This window comes from Neopelma chrysocephalum, unplaced genomic scaffold (assembly GCF_003984885.1).
Source record: "Neopelma chrysocephalum unplaced genomic scaffold, ASM398488v2 Primary Assembly neopelma1_91646, whole genome shotgun sequence".
Taxonomy (NCBI): Eukaryota; Metazoa; Chordata; class Aves; order Passeriformes; family Pipridae; genus Neopelma; species Neopelma chrysocephalum.
The window spans coordinates 6,359-31,062 of NW_020920417.1; the positions used below are offsets into that span (position 1 = coordinate 6,359).

The 24,704-nt window shown below is 38.3% G+C and overlaps 1 protein-coding gene across 1 annotated transcript; it reads left to right on the forward strand.

The window, feature by feature from the left end:
• Window positions 1-758: 758 nt before the first annotated feature.
• Window positions 759-23,909, forward strand: LOC113980014 (sodium channel protein type 5 subunit alpha-like; the record flags this gene model as incomplete). The annotated part of the gene is made up of 20 exons (XM_027707285.1): window positions 759-792; window positions 3,818-4,118; window positions 5,552-5,670; window positions 6,811-6,900; window positions 7,927-8,055; window positions 8,291-8,385; window positions 10,454-10,666; window positions 11,274-11,337; window positions 11,944-12,088; window positions 12,490-12,675; window positions 14,745-14,936; window positions 16,602-16,704; window positions 17,188-17,205; window positions 17,638-17,858; window positions 17,980-18,132; window positions 19,081-19,425; window positions 20,176-20,628; window positions 21,576-21,695; window positions 23,018-23,132; window positions 23,755-23,909. Coding segments are annotated over exons 2-20 (3,189 nt in total), but the record flags the coding sequence as incomplete, so codon positions are not given.
• Window positions 23,910-24,704: the final 795 nt, after the last annotated feature.

The following is a 24,704-nucleotide window of genomic DNA, read 5'->3' on the forward strand; positions in this document are numbered from 1 at the left end:
AAAGTGTTATTTCCTAAACTGTTGAAGGGAGTCCTTGCAGTTGCAGGGAGCAGAAAACACCTTGGCAGGACCCGCTGAGGTGTGAAATGTTTTTCTCATGAAAGTACTGAAGGGTGATTTTTTTCAAGATGTTTAGGTAATGCACAGTCCAGCCTGTTGCACACAATTTTGATTTTGGAAGTAACGAGTGATTATATTATAGCATATTGTATTATATAAGATATTAGTATTTTGATATTGTAAATACCTTTGTATATTACATTTGTTAAAAACCAAACCAAACAACAGTCCCCCCAAAAGAACCCCCAAAACAACCCAGTGGTAGATATTTATCCAAATAATCCAAACCAAAAAGTTTTCTTGGCTTCAGGTTAGGAGTGGGAAGTGGAGAATGGGGGGCAAAGTGTTAGGTGGAAGAAATTGCCATGTATTTTAGAAACAGCAGTAGTCCTCTAAAATGACCAAGTTTGAATTTTTAAAGGACTAAAATCTCTTAGATCTGCTGATAATTATTGAGATGGATAAGAGCAGAAGTATTTACTCATTATGAAAACTGAGTAGGTGATAGCTGTGGCTTTTGGCAAGGTATTGTACAGCACAGAAAAGAGAGTTTTGTCTGTCCTGTTTCCTAAGGTGTTGCTCTGAGCTGCTTTCTCATTTTTTTTCTTATTCCAGATGAAGACTTGAACACATCTTTATTCCCCTGTGGAAGAATCCACTAAATGCATTCTAACACCAAACTAAGCAGTTAGTTTATTTTTTTCAGATCCAGGTGCTCACAGGAAATATTCAGTGGGTGACTCTTGAGAAGGGAATGGATAGAAATAATTTGGGACTCAGAAGTTGTTATAATACATGCTAAAATTAGATTGAAACAAATAAGGACATTTTTATGTTTATGTTCCTACCAGTTTTCCTGTCTCAAGAAACTCCTCAAAATGCCCCTTACTGACTTTACTTGTGTTTTACTGTGCAGTTCTGTGAGTTTAAATTCCACTTTTATGGACTGTTGGAGATCTAATGGTCAATAGTTTGATCGGTGCTACCTTGCCACTCTTAAAAGGAACTCTTTGTGCTTTTAGGGAGCTGAAAGGAGTTCTGAAATTCAAAATAAGCAGAATCAAATCAAGCAGTTGTGTATAAGGCTTGAATTTGTATTTTATTTTTCAATTCAAAAGTCTAAATCTGTTAATTATCATACCTAGTGATAAGTCATTGCCCCAGAAAACCTTTTGTAATTTGTGTCTCTGACACTTTGTATTAATAGATTCTTTTTTTGGCATTACTTTGCTATTCTAAAAAATTATTCTAAAGCCCAGCTTTTATCTTAAGAAATTTTAATAGCAAATTGTACTTCAGTAGTGCCCAGTGTCTGCTTCATTTAATGACATGTTGTTCACCTCTTTCTATTGCTTTGCACGTCATCTGTTCAGTGAATTTGATCAGTCTATGTGGAATTCCTTGGGTTTTGACTTGAAAAGCTGCTGTGTCATTTTTGTAGTACCCAAAGTCAGCCTTAAGCCAGTTAGACTGACCTCAAAGCAGTGCTAGCTATGCACACTGCATTCACGTCCTCTCAAGAGGAGAGAAAGAAGTAATTTCCACTTTCGTTTAAAAGCAAAAGTGGAATTTGAAGCTGTGGTTTTGTATCCCTGATCCTGCCAAGAGTGGTACTTTAGTAACTGAAGGTCCTCTCAGTGCATTTGTATCTGTTGGTCTAATGGACCACTATCTGCTGCGGGACCAGAGATATCAACACCTGGTGCAGCATTTTCAATTCTTAATTGAATTTAAATGGGAATTTCTTTCATGCCCTGTAATGGAAAGAGCAGATCTGGACTCGAGCATTGTGTTCACCTCAGCAGCATACTTTAGGTAGTGTGTTGTTACAATTTCCTTGTAGTTACACACCCCCAAGTTTGTTCTCCCAGGTTCTAGAAGAAATCGCGTTCAGTTGTCCTTCAGCTACTTCTGGGAACGCTGGTTTTGTGTCTTCCCTCCCCGAATCAGTAACTAGGGAGACTTTTCTGTCTAATGCAAAGACTGAAATTATTTCTAAGGGTAACACTTTATCTCAGTGTGTTGACTTAAAAATTCAGCTGGTTCAGCAGCCTATGACAAGGTGACTGAGTTCAGCTGAGCTTCAGGAATTTGGAGGTGTCACTCTGTCTTTTTAAAACTATTTACTCATCTGTATCACATGGATTTTTTTCAGTCCTATATTCTTAGCTTCCTCTTTCCTAACCCAAGTCACAACCTGTAAATACTTGACAGCTGTTGAAAGGCCAAAAAGTCTGTTGTTCTATATGAGCACTAGTACATGGCTGGTACAGGTGTGTTGAAGAAATCCTCTCACATTGTCCATGAATGCTTGTCCAATTATGACTTCTGGTCACTGTTGCTGAAGGGAATGTCTAAGGTTTTTTTGCTCTTGATCACTGCTTTTGTCAGATTCAGTCTTCATTTTTTTTCAAAACTTCAGCTCCCAAATCCTTAATACTAAAACAATGTTTGCATTTGCTAAAACAGTTTTCTTTGCTTCATTTATTACAGTCAGTATAGCTTTCTAAAAGCTCAGTCTCTCTGTTGTCCTTAAAATTGCTTTAACGATCAAATCGATCTTAGAATTATTAAAAAAAAAAAAAAGAAAGAGCATCTTGATTTTCACTTTATCTTTTGAGTTTTTGATTGGAAGTGAGTCTGTGTGGTTTGCCAAAGTACCAGTTCTTTGGTTATATGCTTCCATTTTGTTACCATGGCAAATTCTAATCTCTGAGCTGTGGTTTCTGATCAGATCTGAACTTGCTTGTAAAGTCCCAGAGGTGGAAAAGAAAAACCACCCAAGTCCCATAAACCCAAATAAAATTGTTGCGCAAAGATTATTGTTTGCATATTCTTTTTAAAGAAATATATTGGCATCTGAAGAAGAGAGCTGTAATTAAAAGAGAGTATTGATTCTCTAACACATATGGTCCATAATTGAGCTAACGAAACAGAAATAGCACAACTGGACCTCAGCAATGAAAAATGCAGAGTGTTTCAAAGAATTAGGTGTTGATCTTTGTTGGGTTTGTTTTACATTACTCTTTCTTTTAAATGAATGAGCTTCTAGTGGGTTTTGCCTTATATCCTGGGTGCATCAAACAGAGCAAACACAGGGGTGGCCTCACATGGGGCACAGTGTGCAGTTCTGGTCCCCACAATTCAGGAAGGATGTGAAGGTCCTTGAATGCACCCAGAGGAGGGCAAAAAGGCTGGTGGGAGGGCTGGAAGGAATGTCCTGTGAGGAGGGGCTGAGGGCTTTGGACTTGTCTAGTTTGGAGAAGAGGAGGCCAAGGGGTGACCTTGACACTCTCTACAGCTTCCTGAGGAGGGGAAGTGGAGAGGGAGGTGCTGAGCTTCTCTCCCTGGTATCCAGTGACAGAAGGTGTGGGAATGGTTCAAAGCTGCACTGGGGGTGGGTTTGGGTGAGACATTAGGAAGCATTTCTTTACCAAGTGAGTGGTTGAACACTGGAACAGGCTTCCTAGAGGGGTGGTCCATGTCCCAAGCCTGTCAGTGCTCAAGAGGCACTTGAACAGTGCCCTGAGGAACAGCCTTAACATGGTCAGCCCTGAATTGCTCAGACAGTTGCACTGGATGGTTGTTGTAGGTCCCTTCCAACTGAAATTCCTCTTCTACTCTATTCTATTCACTTTTGATGTGGGGTTTCATAGAAGTCAGAAATCATTTATCTAATAGATAGTAGTTTAAAGCTGTGTATTATTTCTGTTATTTTCTAACTGTTCATAGATTTTTTTTCTTAAATTGCCTCTAGCACTGGAAACAAACCTTCAGAAGGAAAAATGGATCACTGGTGTTGGCCATCAGAAACCAACAGCTTTCGACGTTTCACCCCTGAGTCCTTGGCAGCAATTGAGCAAAGAATTGCTGAGAAAAAAAAGCAGCCAGACAAAGAAAAAGAGAAGCATAAGGACCAAAGAGTTGAAGAAGAACAACTTACTCCCCAGCCTGATCTGCAAATCTGCAAAAAGCTGCCATCTCTTTATGGGGACATTCCATCAGAGCTCATTGGGGAACCCCTGGAGGATTTTGATCCGTACTACAGTGATCACAAGGTTAAAACTTCCAAAAGCATTTCTTTGATTTAACTTTGTCTGCTGAACTCTTAAGAGATAGTAAAAGCTCTAGTTGGGAGATGCTGGGGTTTGATTGTTCTGCAGACAGGTCTTTTGACATTCCTGACATCTTTTGGGGCAGGAGTGCTAAGGTGTGCTCTGCTTTATGCCATGAAGAGGTATCTTCAGTTCCAGTCAGCAGTCAGATTTAATGATGAGGACATAATACATATGATTGATACACTTCTACAGGAAATATATCCTGGGATGAGGGATGCTTTGTTTTGCAGAGCAATTCCTATGATGCCTGGGAGGCTGAACTGCCTGTGGTATAAAGATTGCCTGTCCAAGAATAGATCATGCTGGAATTGCAGAAGCTTTCACTGAATTACAAAGATTATACCAATGAGGGGAAACATATTTGAGATATTTCCAGCACTCCGTGTAGCAAATCCATGTATTTGCATTGTTGTAAATTAATGTTCTATTATTTTATGTCTCATTGGCTTTGTTTATTGTACCATATTTATATTGCAAATCCTCCATGCGATTGCAAAGGAGTTGGTGTTGTTGCCTGTGGGAGTGTCTAAAGTAGATGCTGTAGGAATCCCTCCTCAGTTAAATGTCTATTGTATGATTGCTTAGTGTTGGGGGGGACTTGACCTGAAGAGCAGGAGGTTCCATGCAGTGCTGTGCTGCTGTCTTTATGAAATGACCAGCAAGGCATTGGAATATAATAATTGAATGGGAGAACATGCAGAAGACTTTGTTCCTCCAGAGATTTGTTTTCTCCAAGTACTCAAAGTAATAGTGTTGATGAAGAGAAACTGAGGCTGATTCAGTTGAAGAAATGTATATTAGGAAACTGTGTTTTTCATTCATGATATCTCATTTTTACATGTAGCACAAGTACGGAGCTGCGTGGAACTTGAGGTAGCTTGGAGGGAATTTACAGTGTTGCTTGATAATTTGGGGATACTTCAAAGTTTTTAATTTTTCCTTTGGATGTCAGGGATTCTGGCAGTCCTACACAATGTGTATTTTGCAAATAAGGTTTTGTAGCCTATAAAACTATCCAAGAGTAAGGTATTTCAGAGTGTGACTGTGACCATTGTTACAGTCCTAGAATACTAATTACTAGTTAGTTGCTTTAAGTAGTTAAATTACTTTGACCAAGTGAATATGATCACTTGCTCTTCATTCTCGTGTCTGCTTCTTCCTCTCCGGCAGTAATGCACTTCTATAGACCTGCTGTCTTTCCTTCCAAATGTGTATGGCCAGGTCACAGCTCCAAGTAAGAAAAAAGGAAAGCTTTACTCATAATTGCATTTAGATATAGTTCTAGATGCAGACTTGAAAACCTGAACATTTACTTTTTGGGGAAATTTTAATTCATTTAAATATTTCATATCCTTTGAATCTTTTCTTTGTAGACTTTTATGGTGCTAAATAAAAAGAGGACTATTTTCCGGTTTACTGCCACACCTGCCTTGTGTATATTTGGTCCTTTTAATCCAGTCAGAAAAGCAGCAATTAAAATTCTGACCAATTCATATCCTTTCATTGGTTTCCCTTATTTGAATTTTAAAATATTCTGTATCATTTTCTGTCATTCTGTTCCTTTCTTTATATGAATGTGAACAGAAGCTCTGGTATATATATGGCTGTGATAGAGATTTTTTAAAGGTTATATTGAATCTAATGTTACAACAGCTGAGATATTTCCATGATGTTGGTACAAGCTGATATTTAAAATCAATTTTGCAGATAGTGGTATGAAACAACCTTTAGAGGCTATTATATGATATTGTAACCCTTTTCCAGATCTTGTTCGAAATCTCTGCTGTGGTCACAAGGTTAAATTAAAAACATACAAACTAACAAACAAAGCAAACCAGGAACTCCCTGGTTTTTAAAATATGAAAGATGGGATTTCTGGTGAAGCTCTGCTGGAAGAGTCTCATGTTCTCCTAAGAAATGTGTTCCACACTCAAGTTTAGAATGTTCTGAAGAGTGCCCATCTTTCATATTTTTGAAACAATAGAACTGTAGTTTGGAGAATGTCAGAATGTGAAGGATTTGCAGGTGCAAAACCATCAAGTGAGTAGTTTCTGCTTTTTCTGCTAAACATCTCTTTTCATTTGGAATTATTAATTTGTGAAAATAGATCCTTTTAATGGAACTTATGTCAGACTTTGAATGTGTATTCCTGCTATTAGAAATTACTAAATTTACTCTTCACTTTCAATTAAACCCTACCTTTAAGAACAATGTTTAATTAAAAAACACCCCAAACAGTTTTATTAGATGTCAGGTGAACTTTTAGGAAACAATGTTTTTTCTTATGCATGTTTTCACTGCCTACCACATAAAGTGAGAAAGCTTTCTGAACTCCTGCAGAGCAGGGGGGTGTTTTGCTAACATGTGGATATGGAATCCCAGTTTCAAAGACCATTGGTTATTATTAATGAAGCTTTTTCAACTGGTTTTCATTAATTTATGTTTCTCATTCTTCTGTTAAACATGTTACATCCCACTTAAGTTCTAACTTAGTTTCTTTGGAAAACACATGAGAAGTCCTGAGTATATTCAAAACCGAAGAATGTCTGTATGTTTTATGTGTGGCAATCAGGACCTTCTGTGAACTTCATTGTTTTATAATGTAGCATTTTTTCCTTAACTTACTATTCACATATTTTGCGGTCTTTATTTTATGTACCGTGTTACTCAATTGTGTGGTTATGGTTGTACCTGATATTCCACTACCACTCGGCTGGACTGAGTAAGTATCTCAGTGGCTCTATGTTCCCTCTTTTTCCATGGATAGGTACATGAAGGAGTCAAAAATTTAAACAATGTGGTGATCTAATTCAGGGCCTTGAAAATTCTCAGTCAGACCTCTGAGGAAAATTGAGGATTGTTATTGTATCTCCCAGTCTTTGGTGGAGCTTCAGTGCCTTTTCTCAGAGGCTCACACCATATGGCCTTTCCTCTGTGTTGGCTAATTTTGCCATCTGGTGTGACATAGAAGGTTGCCTCATTTTTTCTTTTAAGGAATGAGCCTTTTAGAGAGGCTGTGGGGTAGAATTCTAACTTAATATCTCTCATTCTACAGCAATAACCTGAATGTCTGTTATGGTTGGCTCATGCAAAAACTAGAAAGGGATAAATGTCCATTCTGTTCTTTCTTCCTGTTTCCTGGTGACACTCCTGGTTCAGTTGTTCCCATTAGAAAGGCATCTCTTTGTAATGTCTTGCTACCTTTTGTACTTGTGCACTGTATCCAGTGCAACTTGACTTGTTGTTCTACAATTAAATCTTGAAAATGTCCCCGGAGCCCCTTTTATCTTGAGGTAAGCATGGTGATAAGAACAGCTTAATTTTCTATAGGTTTGCTTTCCATGATAGATTTTTTCTCAGACTAAATGTATAAAATGCGCAAACTTTACAGGTTGAAATGAGTCTTTGTTCAATTGTTCTTTTGTTCTGTTGTTCTGTCAGAATGTTGAGGCTCTGTGATTTTCCAGCCTGCTTTAGAATATAAACACAGTGTTAAAAATGTTTGCTAAGGAAGTGTGAGCTGTCGTTCACCTAGAAATAGCATTGTATGCTTCTGTGAACTTTTGTGGTTACAGATTTGTTACCTGCAGTCTTACTAGAATTCAGGAACACATTTTCTTATACCCATGATGCTTCTGAATGTAATGTAACCAGTCCTATCATAGAAAAAGCCTGAATGTGCCTGAATGTGACTCAATCTCATTAATATTTTTATTTCTATAACTTACATACACTTTTTCCTCCTCAGATGGGTTTTTACTGGCATTTATACTATTGAAATATTGATAAAAATAGTAGCAAGAGGATTTGTTTGGAATGAATTTACCTTCCTTCGAGATCCGTGGAACTGCTTGGATCTTTCTATTACTATCATAATGTAAGTAAAACCCAGTTTTGTTTTACACTCAAGGGACAAAACCACAGATAAAATACTATTTGATGTTGCTGAAATTCCTTAGAGTGTTTGGCATCCTACCTGCTAAAGAGTTACTGTGCTTGAACCACCATTTGGGTATGTGCAAAGAGAAAAATAGTCATAGACTGGCTCAACATGCTCATGGTTTGAAAAGTTACATTCTTGCCATTCAGTTATATGTGGTTTCATTTTATAGGTATATTATGTATGAAAATATAGGCAGCTTTGAACTTTCAGGTCTTCAAACTTTCAGAGTACTGAAGACTTTGAAAACCATTTCAGTAATACCAGGTAAGGAACAATCTTACTGATATCTTCTCCATTTCACCAGTGTGCTAATTCTGATTCGTCTCCTGTTCTTGTCTTCAGTTTTCTGGTAATTTTTTATGACTGCTGATGGGATCCCAAGGTGTGACTGTTTTACAGTCTGTAGTAACTCTCAGCAGCACCCTAACAGAATTGTTTAAATCATCTCTCAAAATGTTATTGACAAAGGCAAATTTAATTTCTGCACTTTTTATCCCATCACTAATGTTCAATTTTACTTAGTCCTATGCCTTTGTCATTTTACTTTTGTGTTCCTGGAGTAGCCTCCTCTATTTGATGTGTTCTCTTAACACAATATGGTTATACCCCCATATTTTTGTTTCCTTATCTTAATTAGCTTGCTGAGATTCATTGGCTTAATCTTCTCTGGTTTCTTCCCGAGAATGCTGACTTCACAATATTTGAGACTTTCACTTGTTTCCTTGTTGACCACAACCACTATCTGGATTCAGTGTAATACTTTCAGCAATATGTTGCATATACCATCCAGATATGTTTTGATATGTTTCCAAGTCATGCCCCTAACTAGGATACCAAAGGATGATTTCAGGGTCTACCTGCAAGAATTCATTTGAAAATCTGTCAATGACTATATATATTGTCATAATATATATTAAGTTTACCTATTCTATGTAATTGCAAATATAGTTTTGATTTTGCTCTGGAATTATAGCAGGAATTAAACATGGAAAGTGTTTAATTTTATTGCCAAAACCACACATAAATACTTTTCCTTTCATACTCAGCATGGAGAACAGAGACCAAAAATAATTTGACTTTCTTTCTTATGAAAAATGCTGGATATCACTGTCTGCTTATATCATACCTCAGATTCAATTATTCTGCCTCAATATTGGTCTTTAATTTATATATAAGGCATTTTCGCAGAATCCCAGAATGGTTGAGTTTGAAAGGGACATCTGGACGTCCTCTGGTCCAGCCTCACTGCCCAAGCAGGGCCGCTGAGACCTGGTTACCCAGGACCAAGTCCAGACAGCTTTTGTGAATCTCCAAGGATTGAGACTCCACATCTTCCCTGGGTAACCTGTGCCAGTGTTCAGTCACCCTCTCAGTAGAAAAGTGTTTCCTGATATTCAGATGGAACATCCCATGTCTCAGTTTGTGCCCATGGCCTCTGGTCCTGGCACTGGGCACCACTGAAAAGCACCTGGATCCATCCTCTTTGCTCTCTCCCTTCAGATTTGTGCAGACATGGAGGAGATCCCCCCTGAGCCCTCTCTTCTCCAGGCTGACCAGGCCCAGCTCAGCCTTTCCTCATGGCAGAATTGCTCCAGTCCCTTCACCATGTTTGTGGCCATTTGCTGGACTCTGCAGTGTGTCCATGGGCCAGAACTGGAGCCAGTACTCCAGCTGTGGCCCCACCAGGGCTGGGTAGACAGGAACAATCACCTCCCTTGACCTGCTGGCCAAGCTTTGCCTAATGCAGCCCAGGAAACAGTCACCCTCTTTGTCACACTGTTGCTGGATGATGTTCAAGTTGGTGTCCTCCAGAATGCCCAGGACTCTTTCTGCCAAGCTGTGTTCCAGCTGGCTGGTCCCCAACATTTATTTGTTTCCTTACCAATGTCATAAATGTTCTTTTGCTTTTAAACTGGTGGCATCTGTAAGGGATTACCTTCTAAGGCAGATTTCCCCGAGGCCAGCAGAAGCTGTCCTTCACTGTAATGTGTATGTGGCACTGGGTGAAGTACTTGTTTAGTGTTAATCAAGCACAGAAAGCTGCCCCTATTCATTAAAGACTTTGCTAGGCTACCATCTTAATTTAGAATTTGCAAGACAGCAAAATTAGTGTTAGTACTAAGCAGAAGCCAAAGAAGTTATGATTAGGAAATTTAGGGAAAAATGCTTTAGTCACTCCTGTGCTTTGTTTTACCACATTTAATACTCAGAAGTTACAAACCCAGTTACTCTGACTGTTTTTTACAGACTTGCAACTGCTGTGTCTTGTCATATGGGAATGTCACTGCATTCTTCTTCTCATTTTGCATATTATTGGATCTTATTTTTCTAGGTTTGAAAATCCTGGTAAATTCAATTGTTGAATCTCTTAAGAAACTTGCTGACGTGTTGATCTTGACTGTGTTTTGCTTGAGTGTATTTGCCCTAATAGGCCTCCAACTTTTTATGGGCAATTTAAGATTCAAATGTGTCCTCAATAATACTGTGTACAATGACTCATTATGTAAGGATCCCAAGATCTATGTACCAAGTGATGAAGGTAAATGTTGTTCTTTTCTCTCTTTACTTAATCTGTGCGTCTTCCTATGAATGTCTTGAATTTCAGAGGTACGTTAAACTATAGTTGCATGTATTTCTCCCAAGAAGGAAAACCCTTCTGTTTGCACGAGTCTTAATATGAAGTCTCTGGGACAAGTGAATGTGAAATTAGTGAATCTTGGATTTGGAGAAAGATTAGCAGTCTGTGGGATAGATGGGTCTGTGTTTTTTAAAAGCATTTGCCTTTTTACCTGTGCATGGTACAGGGATCCTAATTTTAGGGGTACTGCAGAGGGAATGGTTATTTTTCCATCACTTTTTCTATATTTCAGGGATTTTGCTGACTTCTCAAAGAGATGCTTATTTTTACCAGAGACCAAATGAAATCTTACATTGTGAGTTGTGCAGTAAATAGTTGCTATTTTTTTTAATCTGTCGTAGAGACAGATTTGCTGAGAATCAGCCCTATACGTCCTTTGTTGTGAAAGGATCCTTCCCAGAGCTTTGATCCATCAGGGTGTTTATCAAGTGCAGTAAATGTATGGTTTCCTGTCAGAAGGCTGTGCAAACTGACAACTTCTGATTTTATGATTCCTTGATTTATTTTTTATTAGATATCTGCCACAGAATGAATGGCTCTAATGACATATTGCTCTGTGGGTTCAGTTCAGATCCTGAGTAAGTGAACAAAGCAGTTTTAATATTTTCTCAATTTGTTCCTCCAGATGTACTGTGGTTTTATTTCAGGTCTAAAGGAATGGTGATGATTTTTCAGGAGAATGGGGGGTGGTGTCATTAAATTAAAAGGCAGATATTTCCCATCAGAAAAAGAACGAAGCACAAGGATGCAACCAGTTATGTATGTACTTTGTTGCTAACCACTGGGAATGTAATGGTAGGTAGAATTATACAAATGAGGAGAGGAAGAGATCAGTAAAGACCTGTTAGATATTAATAAACTCTCCTCTCTTCATCTTGGTGAATTATTTAAAAGTAAAGATAATTCCATTTTTCCCCTCTCTGTGTATCTGTTTGCACATATCCAACATCAGGGGAGACTTTTTGTCTACTCCTAAACTAGAGGTTTCTGTCTAGTTTTCTCTGATTAGACAAATGACTTTCTAGGACGGTTTGATATAAATCAGCCCTTCTGGCAGAATTAAGTTGGGGAATAATGAAATGGACTTTCAGAGAAACTGAACAAATTTGGTGTTGTCTATTGGGTGCTTTCAGGTACCGTTCAATCTCCAAGTAATTATTGTTTAATCTTTATTTTGTGGTTAGGAAAGAGTGCCCAGAAAACTATACCTGCCAGCAGATTGGGCAGAATCCTGACTTTGGTTATACAAGTTTTGATCATTTTGGCTGGGCCTTCCTCTCTGTATTCCGTCTGATGACACAGGATTCCTGGGAGCGTCTCTACAGACAAGTGGGTACTTTTATTACCTGATAGAATGACTTGACACGTGCAATTCAGAGCCACGAGAAAAATCTGTACTGATTTTAACCTTACTGACCCCACATTTCCTTCAAAATCCATGTAAATATTAAGGAAGTAGGTTCAAGTGACTCAGTTGTAACTCCTTCTGCAAGGGACATGGAACGGGAGCAATCCTGCTGGGAATGCCCATAGTTCTGTAGGAGAACACACTGGGGTCAGTGGTTAAGAGTGAACTATGAGTATGGAACCACCCAAGGATTGGGATATACAGCAGATCCAGCCAGTGAGCTCAGTGCTGCTGCAGGGAAACTATTTAAAGTTAGTTTGAAATTTTATTGTAAATGTTAGTTTGTTAAGAATATATCCCAACTTTTACCTTTTCCTCACAGACTATCCGTACATCTGGAGTGACCTGCTTTTTTTTTTTTGTGGGAGTCATCTTTTTCTGCTCATTTTATCTCTTCAATCTGATCTTGACTGTGGTAGCAATGTCATATGTAGAGCAAAAAAGAACTGAAACAGAGGCTAAGAAAAAACTACTTCAGGAAGCCCAAGAAATTATAAAGAAAGAACGGGTTTGTAAATTATTATATATAGTAAATGGTTCCTTTTGTTTTCTTATGTATGTGAATTAGGGAAATGATATTTTGAATTAAACATGTGCTTCTTGCAATACTTTCTCACACTTCATTTCTCTTTGTGTCTCTATAAATGCATGAGTGTATGTGTATATGTATTTGAATATATAAACATTTCTGTGATACAAAAACCCATCATGAAATTTTAAGATTTGCAGACCTGACATTGTATAGGAATAGCTTGCTGGCAAGTTTGTAGCTTTTATGGTATTGCATAGGTGCTGCACTCCATGGTTTTCCCCATTCTTGTACACTACCATTATTGCTGTGGACAGAAATTCCTTTCTCTGGGTATTCCTTCTTGCTCTTACTGTGTAGTCTCAGGAAGGAAATATGAGTGGATACATTTACATCCATGAGAAAAATTGTCATTTCTGCAGTTCCCAGAAGTTGGAAGTTCCAGTGCTGATAGATTTCAGGCCTGATTAAAAAGCCTTCCAGGAACCACAGTGCTCAGCATTTTAAAGGTTGTCGGGCATCTTTCTCAGTGACTGCATGCAGGAGGTCTATCAGTTGACGAGAGCAGGAATAGTTCTCAGACAGGAGAGTTAATAGACACACATCAGATTTCCACAGTGTTTCCTCTTGGCATAGTATTGTTCCAATCATTCATGCCTTGGTCTGTAAGGGACCAGGGATCACCTGTTTTTATTTCTGATAATCACTGAGTCATGGAATCACAGAATGGTTTGGATCGCAAGGGACCTTACAGTTCCTCCAGTCCAGGATGAGCTGGAACACCTTCCACTAGACCAGATTGCTCCAAACCTCATCCAACTTGGCCTTGAACACTTCCAGAGATGAGGCATCCAGAACTTTTCAGGGCAACCTATGCCAGTGCCTCACCACCCTCCCGGGAAAGAATTTATTCATAACATCGAATCGAAATCTCTCTTCTTTCCCTTTAAAACCATTAGCCCTTGTCATGTCACTACTTGCCCTTGTAAAAAGTCCCTCTCCAGCTCTCTTGGAGCCCCTTGAGGCACTGGAAGGGGCTCTAAGGTCTCCCTGGAGCCTTGTCTTCTTCAGGCTGAATGACCCCAACTCTCTCAGCCTGTCACCAGAGCAGAGGTGCTCCAGCCCTCGGAGCATCTCTGTGCCCTTGGGCAGGTCCATATCCTGCTGATGTTGGATATTGGCCCCGAGCTGGACACAGCACTGCAGGTGGGGTCTCATGAGAGGGGAGCAGAGAGGTAGAATCACCTGCCTTGACCTGCTGCCCATGCTTCTCGTGATGCAGCCCAGGACACAGTTATTTCTCGGCTGCAGGCCCACGCTGCTGGGTCATCTCAAGCTTCTCATCCACCAGAAGTGAAGCTCTAAGCCAAGGCAGCAGGATGGGTTGAAAATTATTGGTAAGACCTATTGTATCTTGTAAATTTTTATAAAAGATGCCTCTGCTTTACTGCTTAGAGTCAAAAATGTCAGATTTGTAAGAGGCCATGCAAATATTCTCTAGCAAGTATCCAATTTCCTCATTAAGGTGTAAGGCATCACCATTTTACCAACTTCCTCCTCTAGAGCTGTTGGCAGCTCTGTAATGTTTCCCTGCCTGACATTCCAGCTTGCCAAGCTTTACTTAGGCTTTTCTTCCTTTTAGTTTCCTTTTGACAGGATTAGTATTTAAGAAAAGGATATAGATTGAGCCCTTAGTTTTCTGTTGTCTTTGCACTCAAGGTCCTTTTCAAAGTAAGAAAAGGGAAGTAAAAGGATACCCCATAATATTCTGTAATTCAGAGACAAAACACAATATCTGAAGTGATAAGAGCAAACTTGAATTACAGCAGCTGACAAGTAACCCTGTTTTGTCTTTCCCTACTGTGAATAGCATTTTGTACTCCCCTGTTTTTCAGCAGTTAAACATTTGAAAGCTAGGAATTGTTAGTGTAAAGCATTCAGAGAGCATAATAATTTAATGAGTAAAAACTAAATTGAATATTCTGCTAGTCCCTGTGTTGGCATTTGCCCTGTGTTAATAGACAGACCTTTGGCCTTTTCTTTTACAGGAGTTGGCTGCAGCAGAAAGCAGTAAAGCCCTACAGGTTGGGTCTGAAATGCCAGAAAGACTTTTGAAAAATTCAAAAGGAAAAGAGACTAATAAAGAAACACCTATTTTAAGACACAATGTATCTTTCTATGATCAGGAGAAAGAGGAGCAAATATTTCATTCAAAGCCTTGTCACTGCCGAAAGAAGCTTGTAAGTGTTCCAAATAGAAAATATATTCATTAGACTTGCACTTGATATGAGAATTCAATGAGCAGGAAAGCTTTCTTTATTGCCATTTTTTCCTCTCTGTTTTATTTTTTTTCTCCTTATGCATTCATTGGAATAACTTGTTTTTTAAAGCAATCGGAAAATTATATTTTGGGATGTGAGGGAGACAACACATATGGACTTGAAAGGGAAGTTGGAAGTGGCTGTCAGTAGTACATATTAGTATTTCATATTGAAATAATTTCATATTAAAAAAGAGAAAAAAAAAGAAAAGGGTAGAGCATGATCCAGTGTGAGATTCTCTGACATAGAGTTCTTTCATTAGTCAAATAAATATAAACTGCAACAAACATGGCAATTACTGATGGTTCTCCTGCAGCTGAGGACTCTTCAAACAGTGTACTCTCTACTTTCACCACAAAAATAGGCTTAAGACAGTAAGTCAAAGAGAAAAAAGTATATCAGGTAGAAACATTTTGGTAGGACAAAAACAGTTCATAAAAGCTTGAATGGACTACTCCTCTAGAGCATATCCCTATTTTAAATCCCAGTTTTTCATCCCCAGTTATTTCCCTCAGCTAAAGACAGATGAGCAGCAGTAACCAGGTCAGGGTCAATTCCTTCGATATGTCCGTTCTATGACAGTTCTATCAGCTAAATTTTGATTATTTTTTCATCAAAATATCAGAGTGGCAAAGAGAAATAATGATTCTTAAACCCCTGAGGCCAAGGATATCAGTTTCATTCAAATTGTGCTGAGAGGGAATTCCAAGGTACTGGGCACTGTGGTGTGGTCAGTCTGTCCCCTCCCAGTCTGTCAGGTTCCCTGTCAGCTGGTAGTTCTAATTATATCCTTCCTGATACTGGAATCTTTGTTTGGTTACAGCCTGGTGCTAATAACACCAAGGTTGTGGGTTCAATCCCTCCATGAGCCACACACTTAAGAGCTGGAACAGGATGATCCTCGTGGGTGCCTTCCAACTCAGGGTATTCGGTGAAATTTCAGTGAAATTCTTTCTGATTTTCTCTACCTCAGAGTCTCACATATTCTTTGCAGCCTGTGTTTTATGATTGTCTACTTAAACTTGAGATTGTGTGTGTGTTAATGTGTCATAATCTGAATATTTGATAACAATTCAGTGTATTCTATCAGATACAAGTGTTGGCCTTGAGCTCACTTCAGGAGCACTGAGTTGAGCATTCTGTGGCTTCTAATGAAAAAAAAGTAGTGTCATTCCTAGTTTTGAGCAGTTCAATATTAGTAGAGATCTAGACAGGTCTAGTAGTGCTGGAAAAAAACAATAATTTTATTAACTACTTGACTATTTTTCATATTATCAAATGTGTGTTATTTATTAATTATCAATAATTATCATTGTTAAATAGGTAATGGTTTATTCAAACTGATGGCCAGTGTTCATTTCGTCTGTTCTTCTCATCAGTGACTGGAAAGATGGAACGATTTGCCTTCAAAAGCAAAGACCTGATAGTGTTGTATTTTTTGTTTTAGATATTGTCACCAAAGTAAAGCTTCCCTTCAATGTGTATTTAAAAACACATATTTATCTCATGCTGGACATAATTTTTGTATTGCCAGTTTTTCATATTCCCTTGCTATGTTACCTTCTGTTGTCTTTCTAACCAAAGAGGAAGGTCCTGCTGTCCTATGATGTGTCAGTGGAGTCTATTAATGATCCTTTCCGAAGACAGAGGTTAATGAGTGCAGCTGCTATTCTTACAGACTTTTCAGGTAAGTCATTTTTCCTCTGGGATTGTGTAACGTGACCTGAGAGATCAAACTGTCTCAAACACTCAGCATTATTTTAAAAGCCTCTAGGGGAAATTATGCTGCAAATGTAAATTTCAGGAAAACAAATATTCTCATCTCTCATATAATTGTGACTGTAACTCACAGTTACCAAGGGTAAATCATGCCTGACCAACTTGATTGAAAGAAGAGAATTTCAAAGTGTGTGTAAGCAGAAACGTTGCCCATTTTCCGAGGAACAGATGGTGCAGTCTCTGACCTGATGGCTGACCCTGCTTGGGGAAGGGGGTTGCACTACAGATCTCCTGAGCTCTCCTCCAACCTCACTTATAACCCTGTCCTCAGCTATGGACACCTGTGGCTGGGCAGGTTCAACTCACAGGAAACAGGTTGTCATTCTCCCAGAAACAGTGATTTCTCTCCTTAATGCAGATCCTTTATCATCCTTTAATAATGTAATCATAGAATCATGGAACAGTTTGTGTTGGATTGGACATTAAGGATCATTTTGTTCTTCCCCACTGCCATGGGCAGGGACACCTTCCACTAGACCAGGTTGCTGAGAGTCCCATCCAAGCTGGCCTTGAGCACTCCCAGGGATGGGGCATCCATAACTTCTCTGGGCAACCTGTGCCTGGGCCTCCCCAGCCTCACAGGAAAGAATAATAAACATATGAAGAGGTGGGGAATATCCCCTGTTTCTGTCATTATGACGTTTTTTGGTGGTGACCTGCAATAGCCTGTGATTAGTTTGTGTAGTAGGAGTGAAACAACTCTTTTCAACGATGCCATTCTGCTCACATGAGATTGATTTTTCTTTTCAATCTTTTCTCTGACTGTCTTTTTCTTCACACTGTGATATTCCATATAGGATTATTCATGTCACTTTCCCTCTTTCTCTGCTATGGTAAAAAGTGAAACGTCCTGCATTGTGGAAGCGTTTTGCTCCAAAGTATCTAATTTGGAATTGTTGTCCATTCTGGAGAGCAGTCAAAGAGAAGGTGAAATTGGTGATTTTGAATCCGTTTGTTGAACTCTTTATCACAGTTTGCATTATCTTGAACACCTTAATCATGGCTATGGAGCACCCTGGCATGGTGACAAGAATCAGAGAAATGATTACTATAAGTGACCAGGTAAGTGAGGTCTATGTTAGAGTGAATATGGAGTTATAACCCTGTATTTATACTGGAACAGTCCCATAAGGAGACAGACTTCTTCAGTGACCTTTTCTGAATTTCTTTTTTGTCTTTCCAGGTCTTCACCCTGATTTTTACACTAGAAATGATCTTGAAAATCATTGCTCTAGATCCTTACTACTATTTTCAGAACAAGTGGAATGTTTTTGATAGCTTGGTTGTTTTGATTGGCCTAGTGAGCTTTGGAACCAAGCTGTCACCTTTCCGAGTGGTAATGATTTCTTTACTATTTTTTAAAAGTACATGTATTGTATAGATTTGTGAAGGATTACAGTCAAATACCCTCTCATTATTTTACTGATGAAACTGTTAAATCAGTCCTCTTTGTTGGTAAATAGTAAGCCAACAGGAATATTTCATTGAATAGATAGTAAAAGTTCCTTCACAGCTTTTCCTTTTGAGCTGAGATTTGTAAAATAACAGAGCTTTCCTCAGGGCTTAGTCTTGGCCTTGAGGGCTCTTTAGTGCTTTCCTCCATTTTAGGGAGAAAGAGGAATCGTTCTGAGGTGTCTGTGTATGACATTGCTTTTGCATTTATGTCCTTACTCCATATTTTTAATGCTAAATTTACTAATTATTTCAAAATTCTTCTTAGCATTTCAGTCCACAAGCCTAGAAATGCTGTTGAATTGTGTTTCCCCTTGTTTATCATGCCTGAGAGATTTTCACAGCCCGGAATGCTAATTTGACTAAATACCTCCTTTTTACTCATGGAGGTACACAGAGTAGGTCTCACCAGGCTTTTCAGATCCTATTTTAAGTCTGTTTGGTGAGAGGTATAAAAAATATTTGTCTTATTGCATTTGACCAAAACTCAGTAATTTCATAACCTTCATCCAAGTACCCATGACCTACTTCATTGTATTCCTGTACTTTTTATTGCTAATAATATTATTAGACTGGCACACTCTCATATCTAACTTAGCACGAAGAATTTGAAATCTTCCTTTGATACTTCTCTGCTCTCAACAACATTAACTCTTAGAGCTTAAGCACAGCACTTTTTCATCAAAACAGTTAAAAGCCTTTCTTTGGGGAAAAATGACAATGTTACTGCAGTAAAGGCAGCATGATGAATGCAGGGTCTGGTTTTTATGTGGGCTGTGCTGTCTGGGCTGTGTTTGACCTTACCTTTTTTCTCTTGTGTTTTATTTTACAGATGAGGATCTTCAAATTGGCAAAGGCCTGGCCAGCCTTAAATACTCTAATTCTAATCTCATGTGATGCTCTGAGTAACCTCACTCTGGTTTTGGCTATCACTGTATTTATTTTCGCTGTACTAGGAATGCAGCTTCTGCACACCGATTATGAAAAAAACTTCTATAAAATAAGCACCAATTGGGATTTACGCTGGCATATGAAGGATTTCAGTCATTCAGTCCTGATTATATTCCGAATCTTATGTGGAGAATGGATTGAAATGATGTGGGAATGTATGGAAGTGGCTGGAAAAGAGAAATGTATTACCATTTTCTTGCTAGTCCTGGTGATAGGAAACCTGGTGGTGAGTTTTAAACTGATTCCCAGTTCCTACTGAATGCACCCAGTTACACTGGCAACTGATTTTTTCAGAGGCAAACTTTATCATTTCAAGAGTATTCACACTATTCACTTTTCTGGATGTCACTTGACAAGTTTTTCTTCTATCTTTTTTTTTTTTTTTTACTTTTCCCCTGCCTTTCTCTTTGTCACACAAGAGGTAGAAGCAATGCCAAATTATTCCCTCTACCCACAGTATAGAAGTGCAGTGCTTCTGATAATGTGGTGTCTGATGTCTTCATCTTTTGTGTTGGTAGGATCCAATAACCAACTGTTCAGTGCTTTTAATGCCTATCAACTTGTATTATCAAGAGTTTACCATACCCAGATTTTCTGGTTTGTATGACATATAGTAGTTGGAATGTAAATGTACTGAAAGACAAAATCTTTTTCATCTGCTTGGTTTGTTGGTCCATACCAGAACCTTTGGGATGGTGGTGTTATTAAAATTCATCTTTGCTCTTTTTTAACATATCTATCTCCTCATACGTTATGGACATCAGAGCAGGTGAAAATATATTTGATATACCCAAACCCTCACTTCCTTCCTTTTTCTCCTGCCATTCCTTCCAGAAGGGGCCAGATCATACTATAACAGCATTGCAATATAATAGTAAATAGTTTCATGGCAATGTTGATGAAAGCAAGACTGAGGGTTTCTGAAGTGTCTTTTCTGTTAGCAGTGGTGTCTCCAACTTACTTTAATTATTTCAAGGTGCTCAACTTGTTCATTGCCCTGCTGCTGAGTTTTTTTGATACTGACAGCTTAGGAGGACGAGAGGAACCTGGAGAAGGGACTAAATGTCAGATTGCCCTTGCACAGATTTACAAGGGCCTGAAGTCTGTGAAAGACAGAATTCTGGATCCTCGTGGCAGAAAAATGAAAAAAAGGCTCAAAAAGACAGACAAAAAGAAGACTTTGGAGGAAATTTCTGGCCAAAACATAGAGGATAATAATTATGCCATGACAGATGTTGGAAAATACATAGACAACAATTGCTTTGTCATAGAGTGTTACCATAATGAAGAGAATTCCTCAATAATGAGGAAATACGAAGATCTTTCCAGCAGTCACAGTACCTGTGTTCCCATTAAAGCAGCAGAGAGTTCCAGTGACAAAAGTGATGATGAGCACATTGTATTCACAGAAACAGAACACAGAAAACAGGTAAGAACAAAATACTGTAACTGTAATTGTCATCTCAAAGACAATAGTAAATATTATCCCTTCTGTCATTTCTGCCATTTTACTTTCTTTGTTCTTCTAGTGCAAGGGCTACCAAATAGTCTTCATTTTCCAAAGAGATTTTGAATATCCACTTTTTCACCATTCTCTTTGTGGATTGCCCTAATTCTGCCTTTGTCAGTTTTGTTTCCAACTATTGCTGTCAACAAATAAATGAAGTTTGATGAAAACAGACATTCCTTCTTTTTGTCTCCTTTGTCTTACACTTGGATAGTTTCTAACACAGGCCTCTTCTGCTGCTTACATGTTGCTTTGCAGTTGCATGGCATCCAAAGAAAATGGAAAGAAAAGCTGCGCCTCAAAAAAGAATTTTTTTTTTTAAATTACCTTTTCACCTCTATGATATTTTGGATTCTCCTTTATATGTTGTGATTTTCTTGCATCGGGCAGGATAAAGCTCCAGTCTTTCTGCATCTGAGTTAGACATTTATACTGTCATGATCGTACATAGAGATATTTCAGGTGTCTGTCACACCCATGCAGAACTGTCAAATAAGACACAGGAGCTATAGGAACTCTTTTCACAGTTACAGAATTGTTTGGGTTGGAAGGGACCTCTGGAGATCATCCGGTCCACACCACCTGCTAAAGCAGGGTCACCTAAAGCAGGTTACAGAGGAGTGTTTACAGGCAGGTTTGGAATGTAAAAAGACAAACATACTAGTGGAAGGTTCTCTGCCCATGACAGGAGGGTTGGAACTAGTTGATCTTTAAGGTCCCTTCCAACTCAAACCATTCTGTGATTCGGTGATTCGGTGATTGTAACTTTTGTGGATGTTTTAGATTCTGTTAAAGAATTCTGAATTCAAGAATGACTGTCAGGAAAGAAAAATGTGAAAAAATCAACCGTTTTACATAATTTCCTGCAGAGAGACAGATTAGGACATAAAGAACAGCAGCAGAGTTCAGGTATCTTCAGTCAGATTGCTGGGACTCCTGAAACTATAAATGTTTTCACAGTAACACATGAAAAGCAAGAGCAAAAAGAGGTAATTCTCACTTTTATCATCTTGTGGAATATGCTAGAGATTCAAACTGTCACAGCTGTTCTCTCATTCAGCAATGACAGGACAGGTTGAGATTTTCTGAAGAGTAGCAAGTATAATCCCTGTGGAGGTGGCACATCTCTCTACAGGCAGTAATAGCATTGAGGTTTGTCTCTCATCAATAACCATGGTTAATGGTGTAAGTTAACGTATAATTTTGTACAAATTAAGTAAACAGAAATTAACCAGGAAACACACTGACTTTAAGCATGTCTGATACATGCTACTTGTTTCTATGGATAATTCTGTTTGCTGTCATTCCTGGATGCAAAAATGTGCTCTCTAGAAATGGTTCCCTGAGCAACCATGCTTTTTCTGATACAGAAACCCAGCTCATTCTAATATTCTGGTAGAGTACAGTTCCATATCAAAAAAAGGTGGAGAATCATGGCTTGGCTCTGATGACTCAGAAAATTAAATGAAAGTTCAGCATCTTTCTGGATTACTACCCCCAAAAGTCAAACCCCGTTAGCATTTTCTGGTTTTATGCACAGTCACCAGAATTTTTCTTTGTTATACATTATTGAAATGTGTTTATATTTAAAAATAATATTGAAAACATTGCAGTGCCCATTAATTTAAAAAATTGCATTTTTGTATATGGTGAACATTTCCTAGGACCTTAGATTAGTGTAGAACATCATGGCTGTCGATAGATGAATTTCTCCCTTCTTCTGGCTTCCCATTCTTATCCCTATCCTCATGCCTTCCCTTTCCATGCCATACAGGGCACTTACACATTATGATTGATAGATATCTTTACTCTTTTTTCCTTATACTTGCTTTCCTTATTGTCTTTAGTTTTACAAGTGTGTAGGTTACCTACCAGTAATTACAATTCTTTGAGGTGTGTAGACCATACATACATTTCTATCCTGTTAGACCTTCCCATCTTCAAGCCTTTTGAGACATGGTTTTTATCTGAAAGTGAAAAGAGAATTGGACTGGCCTGAAGAAGTCAGACTTTTCTCCAAAGCTGTAGCATAGGAAAGCCTTCTTCTTCCTGCATGTCCTGTTTAGATGACTAGAAGAAACCAAGGAACTTATTAAATTAAAAGCATGGAAACAAAGAGTAGGGATTGACTTGTTCTGTCCTATTATTTGTAATTTCATTTTGGTAGTTCAGCAACAATTAGGTAATTTATAGATGGCAGAATTCTTTTGGGGAGGGGCTCAGGGGGATGATAAATTTCATTTATTTTTGGTTTTTTAACCTTATTAATGAAATGCAAATAAATTCTCCTCTTTCTCCTTCTCCCATGCAGAAATGTAGTGCTCTTCACAGCTCTTCTGAAGCCAGCAGTGTGGATGCAGTTGTTGGTCTGGAGATGTTTTCCCAGACTAAAAACTTACACCTGCCTAAGGACTGTTTTGGAGAAAGTAGGAATCTTTTCTGTATTGTGCTAACACCAAATGAACCAGTGTTAAAAAATATCCACTTGGAACATGTCCAAATTAGCAGAATCTGTTTTCCTGCTCATCCCAGTGTTGACATCTGCCTTTGATTACCTGACCATCTCCTTAGGCTCCATTGACTCTCATGCTTTGACACTTCATGAAGAGTGTTTCTGGTGCAAAGCAGTGAACAGGGAGTGTAGTTGTAATGTCTCTGCAGTGCAAAACAGTGTGATAATCAGTAAAAATAATAATTGAGTAGCCTACTAGTAAGGTACTCTCTCTTTTCAAAACAAAAAGAAGAAATAAACATATATAGAAGTAAAGGTGCTTTTTTTCTTGTGCCCACCAGCCTTTCTGCAGAAGGGCACAAAAGCAACTCTCTTTTTCCCGTGTATGAATTGCTCTATTAAAAGAGATTATTTTGGCATACAAGTTTTTTCTTTTCTTTAGCTTTAGATCATTTCAACCACAGCATCACCTCAGAGGTAAAACAGCACATTTTTTCTCTAGTCTGTAGAAGCCCTTTTTAAGATATCCTGTACTGTTTTGATTCCATGTCTCAGCATTTTCCATGGAACCAATATACTGTTCTTTCTCTTTTCAGACTGTGGTAAATATTTCCCATGTTGTGTAGTGGATATCACCAAGTTTCCAGGCAGAAGTTGGTGGAAATTGAGGAAAACCTGCTACAGAATTGTTAACCATAGCGGGTTTGAGTATTTTATGATTTTTGTGATAGTGTTGAGCAGTGCAGCACTGGTAAATTGCATTTAATTTCTCTAATTTTGCATTGATTGTTGTCAATAAGGAAAATAATAGTATTTGATTGATTTTTTCTACTCTGATATTCCTTCCCACAGGGAGAGATAAAAGTGTAGTAAATGTATCCCTGAAAAGTGATAAGGCTTTCCCCCATTTTGATAAGATATTTAAATATATGGATTTAGTTATGTGGAATTATAGTTTTTCAAGGAACATAGTTCTTCGTACACTTGTGTGTTAATTACAAGGCTAAACCAGAGTCTGAAATTACTTTGCACTTTTAAATAAAATAATAGCACTTCTAAATGTTTAAAGCATTTTTAAAACATTATGATTAGAATCTCAAAGTGAAGTTGGCTGTAAACTGATAGCTGAGGTAATGTTTCGTTGCTACCCTGATCAGATCCATTTCTACACATGAATAAGGGAATTTCTATGATTTGAAAGCATATTCACTCTGTCGACTGAAAGTAATTTGTTAAATAGAATGTTTTATAATGCAGAAGGAACATAAACAAATAGTCTGAAAGGGATCTATGTGGTAAATGTCAGAATTTTCCAAATCAAATCTGCTCTGTGTACGTTAAGTTCAGGTTGGTCACTGAACCATAGATTAAAATTGTCTACTTTTAAATTCCCATGGCAAAGTGTCCAAGGGAAATCCCTGGGATTCCTGTGAGGGCTCCTCTCTATTCATGTGGAACCAAGCTGAAGTAAGGAAGGAATCTGAGTTATTCTTTAATGTGCTCTAGGTTCTGACTAAGTTGAGCACAAAGCTAATTGGTACCCAGG